The 16,237-nt window shown below is 42.3% G+C and overlaps 2 protein-coding genes across 3 annotated transcripts; both read left to right on the top strand.

Moving 5' to 3' along the window:
- Window positions 1–3,973: 3,973 nt before the first annotated feature.
- Window positions 3,974–7,913, top strand: LOC120302017 (olfactory receptor 1509-like). Its single transcript, XM_039329918.1, has 2 exons — window positions 3,974–4,092; window positions 6,536–7,913. Exon 2 carries the CDS (start codon window positions 6,570–6,572, stop codon window positions 7,500–7,502), a length of 933 nt encoding a protein of 310 aa, XP_039185852.1. The 5' UTR covers window positions 3,974–4,092; window positions 6,536–6,569; the 3' UTR covers window positions 7,503–7,913.
- Window positions 7,914–11,816: 3,903 nt separating this feature from the next.
- Window positions 11,817–14,727, top strand: LOC120302006 (olfactory receptor 1509-like). 2 transcript variants are annotated; one of them, XM_039329896.1, is made up of 3 exons: window positions 11,845–11,935; window positions 12,719–12,944; window positions 13,540–14,727. In XM_039329896.1, exon 3 carries the CDS (start codon window positions 13,574–13,576, stop codon window positions 14,585–14,587), a length of 1,014 nt encoding a protein of 337 aa, XP_039185830.1. In that variant the 5' UTR covers window positions 11,845–11,935; window positions 12,719–12,944; window positions 13,540–13,573; the 3' UTR covers window positions 14,588–14,727. The 2 variants fall into 2 exon arrangements, with proteins under 2 accessions (XP_039185829.1, XP_039185830.1); XM_039329895.1 differs by lacking the exon at window positions 12,719–12,944 and having other exon boundaries at window positions 11,817–11,935.
- The last annotated feature ends 1,510 nt before the right edge of the window (window positions 14,728–16,237 follow it).

Below are 16,237 nucleotides of genomic sequence, written 5' to 3'. Positions count from 1 at the left end.
TCTGTACACTGTTTATTTTTTTTACCACATGGTATTCCCGTGTTGCTATCTTGCCTGCTTTACATATACATGTAAAATACATCTATTCATATAAAAATACAAGTTCGTGTCAGTGTCCCTGACTTCATTTAGACACCTGGTGTGTGCAATTCCCTGACACGTGCAAAATGCATGTTAAACAGATCCCATTTCCCAAAAGTCTTGTGGGTGTTTCCTTGGTTTACTACGCAAAATGTTACCAGAGTTATCCGAGCAGAAGAAGAGATAAGCTAATAACCTAAAGAAAGATGGCGGTTTCTCCTGCTTTGCAGATGCCCATCCCCCACTTTCAACATCTTTTCAAGGTGGAGCACCTGGAAGGGACATGAAACTAATCAAGGAGAGAAGCAACCTAGAACTAAGGAGAAATGTCCTAACAGTGAAAACAATTGACCAGTTGAATGGCTTGTGGGTGCTCCATCACTGGATGCTTTGAAAAAGAGACTGGACAACCGTTTGTCTGAAAGGGTATAGAGCAGTGGTTCTCAACCTGTGGGTCGGGACCCCATTTGGGGTCGAACGACCATTTCACGGGGGTCGCCAAACAACGCAGTCCGCCATTTTTTCCCCCCTTTTCCTTAGCTGTGCTACTCCCTTTTATTCTATTGGCTTTTGAAAGCCAATAGAATAGACTCTCTTGAATAGAGTCTAATTCTATTGGCTTTCAAAAGCCAATAGGAATTGTCCAGGCTGTCTCTTGCCCTGCTGAGCCTGCCAAAAGTCCCATTCTGCAAACGGTGCTGCACCAGTTGAGTAGTCCTCGACTTACGATTGGTTGAGCAGTCCTCGACTTACGAGTCCTCGTTGGGGGTCGCGGCATTAAAAAGGTTGAGAGCCACTGGTATAGAGTCTCCTGCTCGAGCAGGGGGCTGGACTAGAAGACCTCCAAGGTCCCCTCCAGCTCTGTTATTCTGTTATGCTTTTAAGGATGCTTAAAACCTCCTGCAAAAGGCTGAATTTTTCAAAGGGTTGAGGGCAACAAAGGCTGGACTCCAGCCTATGCAAAGGGGTGTCTTTCTGTCTGTCTGTCTGTCTGCCTCTTCTTTCTTCTTCCATCCTTGCTCCTTTGGATTTGAGCCATCTCTTGAATGGCCCCCCTGCCCAGTTTCCAGGGAGGCCTACAAATTGCCTGAATGTAACAGAGACGTGAACCTAAGATGCCTTTGATTTCTCCTGGAGGGTGGGTTTCTCCCCCTCCCCCCCAAATTTCCTTCCGGCCATCCAGTTCTCTCTCCCTCCCCATTTTGCATTGTCTTCTGTCATTTCTTCCCCTCCCCTTCTAGTTTGCACAGCATTCAGACACCAGAGGAGCTGGAAGCAGAGCCAGAGGGGGCTGGAGTGTGTGTGTGTGTGTGTGTGTGTGTGTGTAGTGGATGAATGAGCGTAGCAGGGATGAAAGCTTTGACTTCTGATTTGGGGAGGGGAGCAGAGAGGAGGGGTTGCGGAATAGGTTGAGATGGAAGGCAAGCCTCTTGCACTCAGCTGGGACCGATCATTGGTTAGGCCCTGGATTGGAGGATTTAGGAGCAATTCTTAGAGGTAGAAACAAACAAAGCAATGCATGCTGGTTTGGAAGTGAATAGTCACTTAAATAGGAGCCAGCCGTGTGCTGCAGTTGCCAAAAAAGCCAACACAGTGCTAGACTGCAATAAAAGAGGGACAGAATCAAGATCACGTGAAGTGTTAATACCACTTTACAATGCCTTGGTAAGGCCACACTTGGAATACTGCATCCAGTTTTGGTCGCCGCGATGTAAAAAAGATGTTGAGAGTTTAGAAAGAGTATAGAGAAGAGCAACAAAGATGATCAGGGGACTGGAGGCTAAAACATATAAGGAACGGTTGTTGGAATTGGGTATGTCTAGTTTAATGAAGAGAAGGACAAGGGGGGACATAATTGCTGTGTTCCAATATCTCAGGGGCTGCCACAAAGAAGAGGGAGTCAAGCTATTCTCCAAAGCGCCTGAGGGCAGCACAAGAAGCAACCGGTGGAAACTAATCAAGGAGAGAAGCAACCTAGAACTAAGAAGAAATTTCCTGACAGTTAGCACAATTAATCAGTGGAACAACTTGCCTCCAGAAGTTGTGAATGCTCCAACACTGGACGTTTTTAAGAAGAGATTGGACAACCATTTGTCTGAAATGGTATAGGGTTTCCTGCCTGAACCGGGGGGTTGGACTAGAAGACCTCCAAGGTTCCTTCCAACTTTGTTATTATGTTCTGTTCTGATCTGTTCTGTTTGGAATGGCAAAGCAGGTGGCTTGGCCTTACAGTTGCCTGGCAATTTGCACCCCTCTTTTTGCATTTTACGGCTAATTAGAGGTAGTCTCAACTTACAACAGTTCATTTAATGAGTGTTCAAAGTTCCAACAGCACTGAAAAAAGCAACTTACGACCATTTTTCACAGTTACCACCTTTGTAGCATCCCCACGATCACATGATCAAAATTCAGATGCTTGGACACTGGTTCACACACACGACCACTGCTGTGTCCTGGGTCATGGGATCCCCTTTTGTGACCTTCTGACGAACAAAGTCAGTGGGGGAGCCAGATCCACTTCACAACAGGGTTACTCACTTATCACCTGCAGCGATTCACTTAACGACTGTGGCAAGAAAGGTTGTAAAATAGGGCAAAGCTCACTTAACTAGTGTCTCACTTAGCAACAGAAATTTTGGCCTCAATTGTGGTCGTGTATTGAGGACTACCTGTTCCTGCCTTGAGCTCATTTTTTCAAACTGAGTCTCCAAGGAGAAAAAAGCAGGATATAGTCCAGTTCTTCTCTATAGATAGCTCCCCAGTAACTGCTCATAGTTGCAACTACTTCGTCTTCTTCGCTTCTTCTTCTTCTTCTTCTTCTTCTTCTTCTTCTTTTCTTCTTCTTCTTCTTCTTCTTCTTCTTCTTCTTCTTCTTCTTCTTCTTCTTCTTCTTCTTCTTCTTCTTCTTCTTCTTCTTCTTCTTCTTCTTCTTCTTCTTCTTCTTCTTCTTCTTCTTCTTCTTCTTCTTCCTCTTCCTCTTCCTCTTCCTCTTCCTCTTCCTCTTCCTCTCCTCTTCTCCTCCTCTTCCTCTCCTCTCCTCCTCCTCCTTCTTCTCCTTCTTTCTTCCTCCTTCCTTCTCCCCCCTCTAATTGTCCTAAAAACAGGTTCCCCCCCCCTTCCTACACCTCATACTTTGCCAGTTCCACAGATGGACCACTTACTCTGGTTAACGAAGGCAGAAGTACCAATAAAAGAAAATATCTGTAGCTCCGGGTTGAAATGCGGGGTCCTTGGTGCACTCTGAGCTTGGGTGTTTTCTTGCAGACATTTCATTACCCAAACTAGGTAACATCATCAGTATTAGGCAGAGGTTGATTCTACATTTACCATTCCATTTTGTGTAGTGACAACCCCTCCCTCCCAACCCCCCCCCTTACTAAATGTCTTTTTGTTGGCTCCAATACAGAGAGAAGTTCTATTACCTTGTTTGGGTAATATGAGTATTGGGAAGTTTGTAATTAAAAATAAATAAATAAAGATAGGGTTGGTTGAGCACATCCTTCTTGACCCAAAAGGAAACAAGGAATGAAAACTTCAAACAGGTGGAGGGAGATTTCTTTCTCTTTCTTTGTATTTTTATGTCTGGAGCCAGACTATTAACCAGATCTTCACTTCAGAAAAGGTGAGGTGACCCTCGGAGAACTGTTAAGAGGTTTATCTACCGAGACAAAATATTTTCCCTATTAATGATTAGCAATAACTTTTGGCGCTTGTGGGAAAACTTTAATTAAACTCTTCAGTCCATGGTGATTTAATTAGGGTTAGGATCTCCAGTCTCCCCAGGGATGGAGATCCCTCTTGTATCTTTTTCATGCTGGAAAAAATGTCATGTCCAGTTCTTTCTTTCAAGAAAGTCTACATAAGGGTGAAGGTTAAGATCAGACAGAGTACCAAAAAAAGCTATCACTTAGCCAAGGGAAGGTGGCAACTGGTTTTTAAGTTTATCCATCGAGGTGTCTAACCCAACTCTTTCACTCTTTAATGCTGGCTGAACTGACCCTCAGCAAAACTGTGTGTATTTGCTTGTAATATATTTGGGAACAATAGTTGTAAGGATAAGTAAAAGGTTTGAAAGACTGGGAAACAGGCTAACACGTTTCCTGCAGTCAGGTGCCTAAGATATTGGGACTGAAATTCCCAGAATTGGCCCAGAACTCTAGGACCTGTTGCCAGCATATCTACAAAGTATAAGATGATGGAAGGCTTAATTAAAATAAGGCAATTAGAACACAGGAAATTATTTTAAACTAAAACTTGTGGTGTCTGATCAGGCCAATGCTGCTTGTTTTGAACTGGTGATAGATCTTAAGAGATTCCTTTCTCATTCTAAATATCTGAATAAGTCCAGAATGTATGTGTAATGTGTATGTGTATATGTACTGTGTTTTCCCCCAAATAAGACCCAGCTGGAAAATAAATCCTACCATGATTTTTCAGGACGCTTGTAATATAAGACCCATTCCAAAAATAAGCCTCAGTTAAGATTGTCAGCCAGACAGATGCATTTAGTACAGTATTTCCCCGAAAATAAGACCTAACCAGAAAATTTTTGGAGCAAAAATTAATGTAAGACCTGGTCTTATTTTGGGGGAAACACAGTATATGTACAGTATATGTATATGTACAGTATATGTATGTATACAGTATATGTGTACACACACACACACACACACACACACACACACACACACACACACAGTATATATATATGTACAGTATAGGCATATGTGCACGTATTGAGAAGCAGAAAAAAGCTTGTGAAAACCTAAGAAATTCCAAAGTGGGATGTAAACATTGCTAATCTGTTTTTTTATAAGCTGCCCAGAGGCACTAAGAGTGAGTGGGTGGCCGTATACATTTCTAAACAAACAAACAGATGCATCATTATTTTTCTAAATATGCCCTTCAGCTTCAGAAATAAGGGTGGGAAACAAAGTGTCAAAAAAACAACTAGAGCTGTAAACTGTTGCACAGGGGTGTCAAACTGCCAGCCCATGGACCGGTTGCATCAGTGCCCACCCCAGCTCTGACAATGGAAAAAAAAGTTGCGATACGTCGCGACATGTCACATGATGCGGCGAGTTTGACACTCGTGCTGTATGTGAAGTGGAGTTAAACATTTAAGTTCAGCTTTTAGAGTGGTGGAGTACTGAACATCAATTAATCGATTAAATTGAGATAGACAGCAGACACAATAAAAAGAGAGAAATTTAAACAATTCTAAGCCTGAGGCAGGAATCAGTATGGCTAAGGGACAAAGCCTGAAGTTGTGTCCTCAACAGGCAACCTTGAGAAAGCAGAGTCTTGATTTCAATTACATATCAATATTAAACAACTGAACAACCCATCTTGTAGATATGTATGATGAACATATCACATCTTTTGAAATAATGAGGCTATCTGCAGAAAATAGAATAGAACAGAGTAGAGTAGTAGAATAGAGTAGAACAGAACAGAATAATGATTAGAAACAGAACAGAACAGAAAAGGACAGAATAGAATAGAGTAGAACAGAGTGGAGTAGAACAGAGTAGAGTAGAACAGAATAGTGATTAAGATGATAAGATAACCTTAATTGTCATTTGTTTTACTGTGGGCGCAATGGCACACATGAAAAATGAAATTCAGTTGTCTGCTCTCAAAGTGAAACATATACATGACACACACCTAAACATACTATGTACAACATATGTATAGACCCATACCCCTACATATACAGAACAATAAATATTAAATACTGTCCATCTTGAATATATAACGGAAGGAGGAAGCTTGTGAGTTCACAAGGTTAATGCTGTATGGAATGAAACTATGGCTGAATCTGGATGTTCTGCTTCGGATACTACGAAGCCTCCTCCCAGAAGGTAACAAGGAAAACAGAATAGAATGGACTGGACTGAACTGGACTGGAATAGAATAGAATAGAATAGAATAGAATAGAATAGAATAGAATAGAATAGAATAGACAGAGTTGGAAGGGACCTTGGAGGTCTTGTAGTCCAATCCCTAGCTCAAGAGGAGATCATTTCAGACAAGTGACTATCCAGTACCTTCTTAAAAGCCTCCAGTGAAGGCAAGCTGTTCCACTGTTTGATTGTTCTCACTGTCAGGAATTTTTTCTTCAGTTCTAGATTCTGTGTAGGTTTTTATCCCTCGACTGACTTGCAGGCATGAAGCACTGAATGAATATATGTTGTAGACAGCGCATGAACAGTTGGAAAGAAGGGAGGATCAATGAAATAAATCAGGTTGCACTATATTTCAGTAAATACTTATCTTTGATGAAGGCAGTAACATCTTATTCTGCTTCTGAAATATATTTCCTGTCTACTATTGAAGGAAGGAAGTGGGTATGGTGATACGTTAGCAGAGAGGAAGGGTTTATATGGACATAATTCGTCCGGGTACAAATGTTCAGATTTTAGAAGGCTTTTATCATCTCTTCTCTCTTTAGGTTGAATGGGTGGACTTCTTCGTTCCCCATTGCAATGGAAGGCCTCAACCAGACAGTGACCCATTTCGTGTTCTCGGGACTGACCAATAACCGGAGCCTGGAGCTGGTTTTATTAGTTGTTTTCTCCATCCTCTACTTACTTATCCTAGTGGGCAACCTCCTCATCATAGTGACAGTGGCTTGTGACCGCTGCTTCCACACCCCCATGTACTTCTTCTTGGGGAACCTCTCTTTCATTGACATCTGTCATTCCTCTGTCACAATGCCCAAGATGCTTTTTGACTGCTTCTTCCACCAGAAAGTCATTTCTTTTGGGGGCTGCATCACCCAACTCTTCTTCCTTCACTTGTGTGCTTCAGCGGAGATCTTCCTTCTGACCATCATGGGCTATGACCGTTGTGTTGCCATCTGCTACCCTTTGCAGTATGTAAACCTGATGAACATGAAGATCTGCGCGTGCCTGATTGGCACTTTGTGGGTGGGGGCAACTATCCATTCCCTGATCCAGACTGTCCTCACCATTCATCTCTCTTACTGTGGCCCTAATGTCATAGACAGTTTTTTTTGTGATATTCCTCCACTCATGAAGTTAGCTTGCACGGATACCTACTTTATTGGGGTTCTCATAATATCCAGCAGTGGTCTGATGTCCCTACTTTGTTTCGTGATCTTGATAGCTTCTTATGCCATCATCCTTATCTCACTGAAAGGGCAGACAGCTGAGGGTCGTCACAAAGCCTTCTCCACATGTGCTGCCCACCTACTTGTGGTGGTCTTGTTCCTGGGACACTGTATTTTCATCTATACTCGCCCTGCTTCCAGCTTCCCAACAGACAAACTGGCTGCTGTCCTTTACACAATGGTGACCCCTTTCCTCAACCCTGTGATCTACACCTTGAGGAACAAAGAGGTAAAGCATTCCGTTAAGAAACTCTGGAATCAGAGGCAGATCTTGGCCAGGAGATGAGTTGGCCATCTTCCTTGTGTAGAACAAAATAAGTCAGCGTATGGAAAGAGACAATTTTACGGAAAGATTGATTATGTTCAGGCAGATGAGATATCTTAGTTTTGTACAAGAAGCCCATTCTTCTGTATCTGGAGACCTAAGAAGCCTGCTAAGTTTCCATATGAAGGTGCTGTAATAAGTGGACAATTCAATATTTCATCCCTTTGGGACATGGACAAGCTAACTGACTAAAGACTATCATGCAAACAGTTGGTGGCAAAAGCTTTAAACTAGGATCCTACATTGCCTTGAAGATGGATTGGATTTGTCTCTATAGGTAAGAGAGAGGGAAGAGGCAGAGATAAGAGACCAAAGAAATTACTGAACGAAGAACATATTTTGGTTTTGGTTTTTTTTGCCAACCAAAGAAAATGAACGACTTTGGGTGCTGAACACAATCTTCAGTTTTAACACTGGACAAAAAGCAACATTATTGGCTTTTAGTAGCTGTGGTCCAAAAAGTTGTATTTTAATGTATTAATGCACTGTGATATAATTCTATGTAATATTGATTTACATATTTACAGTATGATTATTTATAATTGGGCCAACTGCTTTTTAAAATTAGGTTTGCTTGTTTGACATGTATTCCCACCAGAATCCAACAACTGTTGACGACTTTCATACTGTACAATATAATAAATATTTTAAGAATCTATGGTCTAAGCAGAAATACTGATGATGTTACCTAGTTGGGTCATGAAACTTCTCCAAGGAAACAACCAAATTCAGAGAACACCAAAGACCAACACCAACACCTCCTCCTCCTTCTCCTCCCCCCTGCAAACCCACTACCCCAGCGGTTCTCAACCTGTGGGTCGCGACCCCATTTGGGGTCGAACGACCGTTTCACGGGGGTTGCCAAACAACACAGTCCGCCATTTCCCCCCCTTTTCTTAGCTGTGCTACTCCCTTTTATTCTATTGGCTTTTGAAAGCCAATAGAATAGACTTTCTTGAATAGAGTCTAATTCTATTGGCTTTCAAAAGCCAGTAGGAATTGTCCAGGCTGTCTCTGCCCTGCTGAGCCTGCCAAAAGTCCCATTCTGCAAACAGTGCAGCAAGTTGTCTGCAGCGAAGGCGAGCTGTCTCGAAGCTTCCACCCCTCCCTGCTGAGCAATTACTAAAAATGTAAGTAAAAGAGGGCCAGGGGTGGGAGGTGGGAGGCCGGTGGGCGCAGGGAGGGCTGCTGGCCCGTGTGGGGCCTGGCGGGTGCCTTACCTCCCTTGGGCTGGGCCAGCTGGTGGCCCAGCCAGTGGTTGGCCTGCTCTGTCTCTGCCGCTTGCCAGCTACGCCTCGGCTGGCGCAGGGGGCGGCACCACACATGCGCAGCGCTCCCGGGCAGGGAAAGTCCTCGACTTACAACCGGTTGGGCAGTTCTCAACTTACGTCTGGTTTAGTCCTCGACTTACGACCGGTTGAGTAGGCCTCGACTTACGACCAGTTGGGGGTCACGGCATTAAAAAGGTTGAGAACCGCTGCACTACCCTCTAGCACTGATGGTGTTACCTCCTTGTGTCATGAAATTTCTGCAAGAAAACAACTAAGCTCAGAGAGCATCAAGGACCCCACAGTCTTCCTCCTCCTCTCCACAAATCCCACTCCCTTCTAACCCTGATGATGTTACTTAGTTGGGTCATGAAACATCTGCAAGAAAACAACCAAGCTAATAGAGCACAGAGGACCCCCACAGTTCATTCCTGAGCTACAAATATTTTCTTCTATCAATATTCTAACTTTCATTGGCATCTTGGATAGCAGACAAAATGTGTTGACCTCTTAACTGGGCAGTGTATGGGGGTGGTGGGGGTGGTGGAGAAGAGATTATGATGAGGCTGATTGGCAGTTAATAGCAATTTTGTATTTATTATCTGAGCAACTACTAATAAATGTCGATCGCTTAGTTCAGGGGTCTTCAAGCTTGGCCCCTTTATGACTTGTAGACTTCAACTCCCAGAATTCCTCAGCCAGTGAACCTGGTTTCACCCATTTACTTTGCTCAGAAGCCATTTGGGAAAGTTGGGACACCGCAAAAGGTTGTGAGTAATGCCAGTTGCCAAATTTTGACCACTTGACCATGGGGGTGCTGCAATTGGTTGAATGCGTGAAAAAACTGGTCACGTCACTTTTTCCAGTGCCGTTATAACTTTGAACGGCCACTAAACAAATGGCTGTAAGCAACTCGTGACATTTAAATATCCTTTTTTAGCTCTTCATGGCTGCTCTATCCTGTGTTAGTTTGCACCGTATCACTTGCTGTTCCTTCCAGTTGATGGTGGATCCCAAAATGCAGAAGCTATAATGAAGATACCTTCATTATCATTTCTAAGGCTGGTTGCTCTCCTTTAATGAACTCATTAATCAAAGAGATTCCTATTGCTCTTTCCAAGACTCTATAACATACTACCCATTTGTGCATTGAAGACAGGGAATTTTTGCTCCAGACTTAGGCTATGACATAGGGCTAACATACACAATGAAACATGGTTCAGTTAAGTGGAGGAAAAAGTGCAAAGAAGAGCAACAAAAATGATCAGGGGACTGGAGGCTAAAACATATGAAGAACAGTTGCAGGAATTGGGTCTGTCTAGTTTAATGAAGAGAAGGACAAGGGGGGACATAATGCTGTGTTCCAATATCTGAGGGGCGGCCACAAAAAAGAGGGAGTCAAGCTATTCTCCAAAGCACCTGAGGGCAGGACAAGAAGCAACGGATGGAAACTAACCAAAGAGAGAAGCAACCTAGAACCAAGGAGAAACTTCCTGACAGTTAGAACAATTAATCAGTTGAAACAATTTGCCTCCAGAAGTTGTGAATGCTCCAACACTGGAACTGTAACAACAACAACAACAACAACAACAATAATAATAAAAGTTGGAAGGGAGCTTGGAAGTCATCTAGTCCAACCCCCTGATCAGGCAGGAAACCCTATACCATTTCAGACAAATGGCTGTCCAGTCTCTTCTTAAAAACTTCCAGTGTTGGAGCATTCACAACTTCTGGAGGCAGGTTGTTCCACTGGTTAATGGTTCTAACTGTCAGGAAGTTTCTCCTTCGTTCTAGGTTGCTTCTCTGTTTGATTTGTTTCCATCTGTTGCTTCTTGTCCTGCCTTCAGGCACTTGGAAAATAGCTTGACTCCCTCTTCTTTGTGGCAACCCCTAAGATATTGGAACACTGCTATCACGTCACCCTTCGTCCTTCTCTTCATTAAACTAGACATACCCAATTCCTGCAACTGTTCTTGATATGTTTTAGGCTCCAGTCCCCTAATCACCTTTGTTGTTCTTTTCTGCATTCTTTCTAGACTCTCAATATCTTTAGTACTGAGAGTAGTAACAGTTGCTACTATTAAGCAAGGTACCACCTGTACTATACCTGTGCATTTGGCTTTTCTTGCCTAAATGTAGAACCTTACTTTTTTCATCATTGAATTTCATTTTGTTAGAATATAATAGAATAGAATCACCTTTGTTGTTCTTTTCTGCATTCTTTCTAGACTCTCAATATCTTTTTTACATTATGGTGACCAAAACTGGATGCAGTATTCCAAGTGTGGCCTTACCAAGGCATTGTAAAGTGGTATTAACACCTCACGTGATCTTGAGTCTATCCCTCTGTTAATGCAGCCTAGCACTGTGTTGGCTTTTTTGGCAGCTGCAACACACTGCTGGCTCATATTTAAGTGATTGTCCACTAGGACTCCAAGTATTATTATCCTTCTAACAGTTGCTACTATTAAGCAAGGTATCCCCTGTACTATACCTGTGCATTTGGTTTTTCTTGCCTAAATGTAGAACCTTACTTTTTTCATCATTGAATTTCATTTTGTTAGAATAGAATAGAATAGAATAGAATAGAATAGAATAGAAAAGTTGGAAGGGACCTTAGAGGTCTTCTAGTCCAACCCCCTGCTCAGGCAGGAAATCCTATAACATTTCAGACAAATTGTCCAAACTGGTTTATTCTGAAAGAGTCAAGTCCAGATTGATCTGTGTTCTTTATTTGCAGTGAACCTCTGAATGTCATTATGGACCTATGCCTTCTGGTACAATTAATTTTGCCCATTAATTCTTACCAAACTTTGCTTCAAACTTCTGATACTCTTGGGGAATCTTTAATTAAAGATTCAAGCTCCGTGGTGTATTAATTACAATTAGGATCTCCAATCTCCCAAGATCTTCCCTTTTTTTCGGTCCTCCTTGAGTTTCCAAGATACCTGGAATGTAATTCATCGCTTATTTTCAGAGAATCTAAGGTTTTATAAAAGAGAAAGAGCCAAGATCAGATGGTGCTTACGAAAACCATCTCCCCAGCTAGCTGAAAAAAAAACAAAGATGGACAAAGAAGAACTCCTAAAGCTTTCTGTGTGATCTTCACGTTTCTTACCATGTCAGGTAAACCCACTCTCTTTCTTACAACAATTTAAATCTGAATCATAAAGTTATATATTAATAAGCAGATTTTTGATCACTTATGGGAAAAGAAAGGTGAATGCAAGCAAGACCTTGGAGGTCTTCTAGTCCAGTTCTCTGCTCAAGCAGGAGATCCTATACCATTTCAGACAAGTGATGATTCAGTCTTTTCTTAAAAACTTCCAGGGATGAAGCACCCACGGCTTCTGGTGGCAAACTGTTCCACTGGTTAATTGTCCTTGCTGTTAGGAAGTTTCTCCTTTATTCCAGGTTGCTTCTCTCCTTGATTAGTTTCCATTCATTGTTACTTGTCCTGCCCTCTGGTGCTTTGGAAAATAAATTGACCCCCTCACCTTTGTGGCAGCCTCTCAAATACTGGAATACTGTTATCGTGTCCTCCCCTAGTCCTCCTTTTCTCTAGACTAGCCAAACCCAAATAGTTATGACTAGCCAAACCCAAGTTGTTATGGGTCATAGATTAATATTAGAATAACAGAGTTGGAAGGGACCTTGGAGGTCATCTAGTCCAACCCCCTGCTCCTGTTTCCAGGATGGCTTTGCGGGCCACATGAAACCATTTCGCGGGCCGCATCCGGCCCTTGGGCCTTGTGTTTGACATGTCTACCCTAGGGATTAATGATAGTTGATGGCTTAGCCCAGCATACAAACCCAGCTAACCATGTCTGTTAACAAACAGTGGTTCGAACAAACCACATATAATGGATTGGTTTCTTCCTCTATCGCACTCAATCAAAAACGAAGCAGATCATTATCGGGCTCAGGGACATGTATGAACCCAGACTGGAAACATCTTGAAAAAGACACATCTCTTTTTAAAGACATGAGATTTTGGCACCACGATAATGAAACTCATGTCTTGATGAAGAAGGAATCAGAGTTATAGAGTAATTTGGAAGAAGATTCAACAGAATTTGGAAGAGCCCTTCCAAGGTTCAGCAGAAACAAAGACAGCTTAGACAGCACAGAGAAGGTAAATCCTGCCTATGACTTGTACGTTTACATGTCCTTTCCCATTCATGAAAGTCTGTTCATGGCCACTACGTAGGTTCCAGAGTTGTTCAAATTACCCCAGAGACTTTCTTTTTCCATATTACAGTTTTTATTAATTTATAATATAAAATGCAAATAGATGAGCAAAAGCAAATAGTAGGAAAAATAAGGGAGGGAAAGGGGAAAGGAAAAGTGTAGAAAAGAAGGGAGAAAACAGCAAAAAAAAAAGGTGTTGACTGTTGACTGCCTCTGGTGCAGTAAAATAAGACAATAACATCAAATCTCAACTTTTTTACTTTAACACAATCGTATAAACTAGCTACTTCTATAAAAACAAATCTATCTAATCAGTCAAAGCCAAAATCAAAGTTTAATTTTTTTCCAACTCAAGCACAAAGTCCAGAAGCGGTTTCCAAGTAGAAACAAAAGTAATTGTGTTTTTTTTCCCCCCTTTGATAAAGCAATCAAGTTAGCCAGCTCTGCTAGCTCCGTCAACTTTTGCAGCCATTCCTCAATTTCTACACCTACACACTTGGAGATGTTTTGAGCAAACTTTATTATTTCTCTTTGTTTAGGTTGAATGTATGGACTTCCATCTGTCCTGTTCCAATGGCGGAGCCGAACCAGACAGTGACCCATTTTGTGTTCTTGGGACTGACTGATAATCGGAGTCTGGAGCTGTTTCTATTTCTCATCTTCTTCATCATCTACCTGCTTACCTTAGTAGGAAACCTCTTGATTGTGGTGACAGTGGCTTGTGACCGATGCCTCCACACGCCCATGTACTTCCTTTTGGGAAATCTGTCCTTTCTTGACATCTGCCATTCCTCTGTCACGGCACCCAAGATGCTCCTGGACTCTGTCTTCAGGCAGAAGATCATCTCCTTCGGAGGCTGTGTGGCACAATTCTTCTTCCTCCACATCTGTGCCTCTGCTGAGATCTTCCTCCTGACCATCATGGCCTATGACCGCTGCGTTGCCATCTGCTATCCATTACAGTATGTGACTCTTGTGAATCTGAAGATCTGTGTGTGCTTGGTGGGTGCTCTGTGGATCGGGGGCATCATCCATTCTCTGGTCCAGACTGTCCTTACCCTTCGCCTCCCTTTCTGTGGTCCAAATGTCATCGATAGCTTTTTCTGTGACATTCCTCCAGTCATGAAGTTGGCTTGCGCTGATACATACTTCACTGAAGTGCTGATGATATCCAACAGTGGTGTCATCTCCTTGCTTTGTTTCTTGGCCTTAGTGTCTTCCTATGCCATTATCTTTCTCTCCCTGAGAAAGCAGACAGCTGAGGGCCGTCGCAAAGCCTTCTCCACATGTGCTGCCCACCTACTGGTGGTGATCTTGTTCTTAGGGCCTTGCATTTTTATCTACACCCGCCCCACTTCCAGCTTTTCCACCGAGAAGATGGCCGCTGTCTTCTATACTATGGTGACCCCTTTCCTCAACCCTCTGATCTACACCCTGAGGAACAAAGAGGTGAAGAACTCCTTGAGAAAACTCTGGTTCCGGAGGAAGGTCTTCTTCATAAGCAAAGGGGTTGGTCAACTTGCTTTGGTGGAAAACAACTCCGTCAAAAAGGAGAAGACAATTCAGTGCAATGAAGGATCTCAATGAAGTCAAGTGAGGTATCTTAAGCTACAGTTGTTTTGTAAGTACAGGTAGTCCTCAGCTTACAACCAAAACAAAAATTTCTGTTGCAAAGCAAATCAGTTATTAAGTGAGTTTTGTCTCACTTTACAACCTTCCTTGCCATCATTGTTAAGTGAGTCACTGCAGTTGTTAAGTTAGCTACACAATTGTTAAGTGAATCTGGCTTCCTGCTGACTTTGCATCTTCTTCTTGTTGTTGTTAATTGCGAAGTCATGTCCGACCCATCGTGACCCCATGGACAACATTCCTCCAGGTCTTCCTGTCCTCTACCATCTTCTGGAATCCATTTAAGTTCACACCTACTGTTTCAGTGACTCCATCCAGCCATCTCATTCTCTGTCGTCCCCTTCTTCTATTGCCCTCAATCTTTCCCAGCATTAGGCTCTTCTCCAGTGAGTGCTTCCTTCTCATTAGGTGGCCAAAGTATTTGAGTTTCAACTTCAGGATCTGGCCTTCTAAAGAGCAGTCGGGTTGATCTCTTCTAGGACTGACCGGTTTGAACGCCTTGCAGTCCAAGGGACTCGCAGGAGTCTTCTCCAGCACCATAGTTCAAAGGCCTCAATTCTTTGGCGCTCAGCCTTTCTTATGGTCCAACTTTCACAGCCATACATTGCAACTGGGAAAACCATGGCCTGGACTATACGCACTTTTGCTTTGCCTCTTACAAGGTTGTAAAAGGTGATCACATGACACCAGGACACTACAACTGTCATAAATATATGCCAGTTGCCAAGCATCCGATGCGACCATGGAAAGGGTGCAACGTTCGTAAGTGTGAAAAATGCTCATAAATCACTTTTTTCAGTGCTGTTGTAACTTCAGACTGTTGGAATACATGTTTGAATGTATTTTTGTATTGCAACAACTACAGATTTATTCAGCCAGTATATGGCAGGGTTTACTGTGCATCAATGGTTATAATCTATGATTTCTTTATTTTCTGAGGGGAGTTTCCTGATTCCTGTTACAGTATGCAGTGTTTCTCAACCTTGACAATTTTAAGGCATGTGGACTTCAACTCCCAGAATTCCACAGCCAGCATTGCTGGCTGTGGAATTCTGGGAGTTGAAGTCCACATGCCTTAAAATTGTCAAGGTTGAGAAACACTGATCTATAGAGTTGAGCAGTAAAGCACATGGTGACTGTAGTCTTCGTTGGCTCTGTGGTGCTATATATATAAACAGAATTTCTAACACAAATGGTCACTAAATGAATGGTTGTAAGTTAAGGATTACCTGTGCATTTAAGGCCCGCTTTTCTGCATTTGGAGACATGGAAAACCAACAAGCTATGTGAAGTTTTTAGGGCATTTGTAAGAAGTTATTAATTTCTTTAAAAAGCGAGGCAATAGTTTTGGAGCATGACCAACCCAAAGGCCTGAAATCCGTCCTGGAAACAGTTCTGTAGGAAAAGGACAAAACTACACTTTAATATATAAGGTGACCAACTTTTTTACAATGAAAAGGAGGACACAAATAAATTGAAGAAAAAAATACCATAAATAAAAGAAACATTGTATTTATTGCAACTATAATACAGAATACGCTATAATATGATAAATGCATAATGAAAAACATTTGTAACAATAAAATTTTATATTGTAATTATGCTTAC

Source organism: Crotalus tigris, unplaced genomic scaffold (assembly GCF_016545835.1).
Source record: "Crotalus tigris isolate CLP2741 ecotype Arizona unplaced genomic scaffold, ASM1654583v1 scf7180000024422.1470167, whole genome shotgun sequence".
Lineage (NCBI taxonomy): Eukaryota > Metazoa > Chordata > Lepidosauria > Squamata > Viperidae > Crotalus > Crotalus tigris.
Note: the sequence above shows the minus strand (reverse complement) of the source record. Positions and strands in the feature narration are given on the sequence as shown.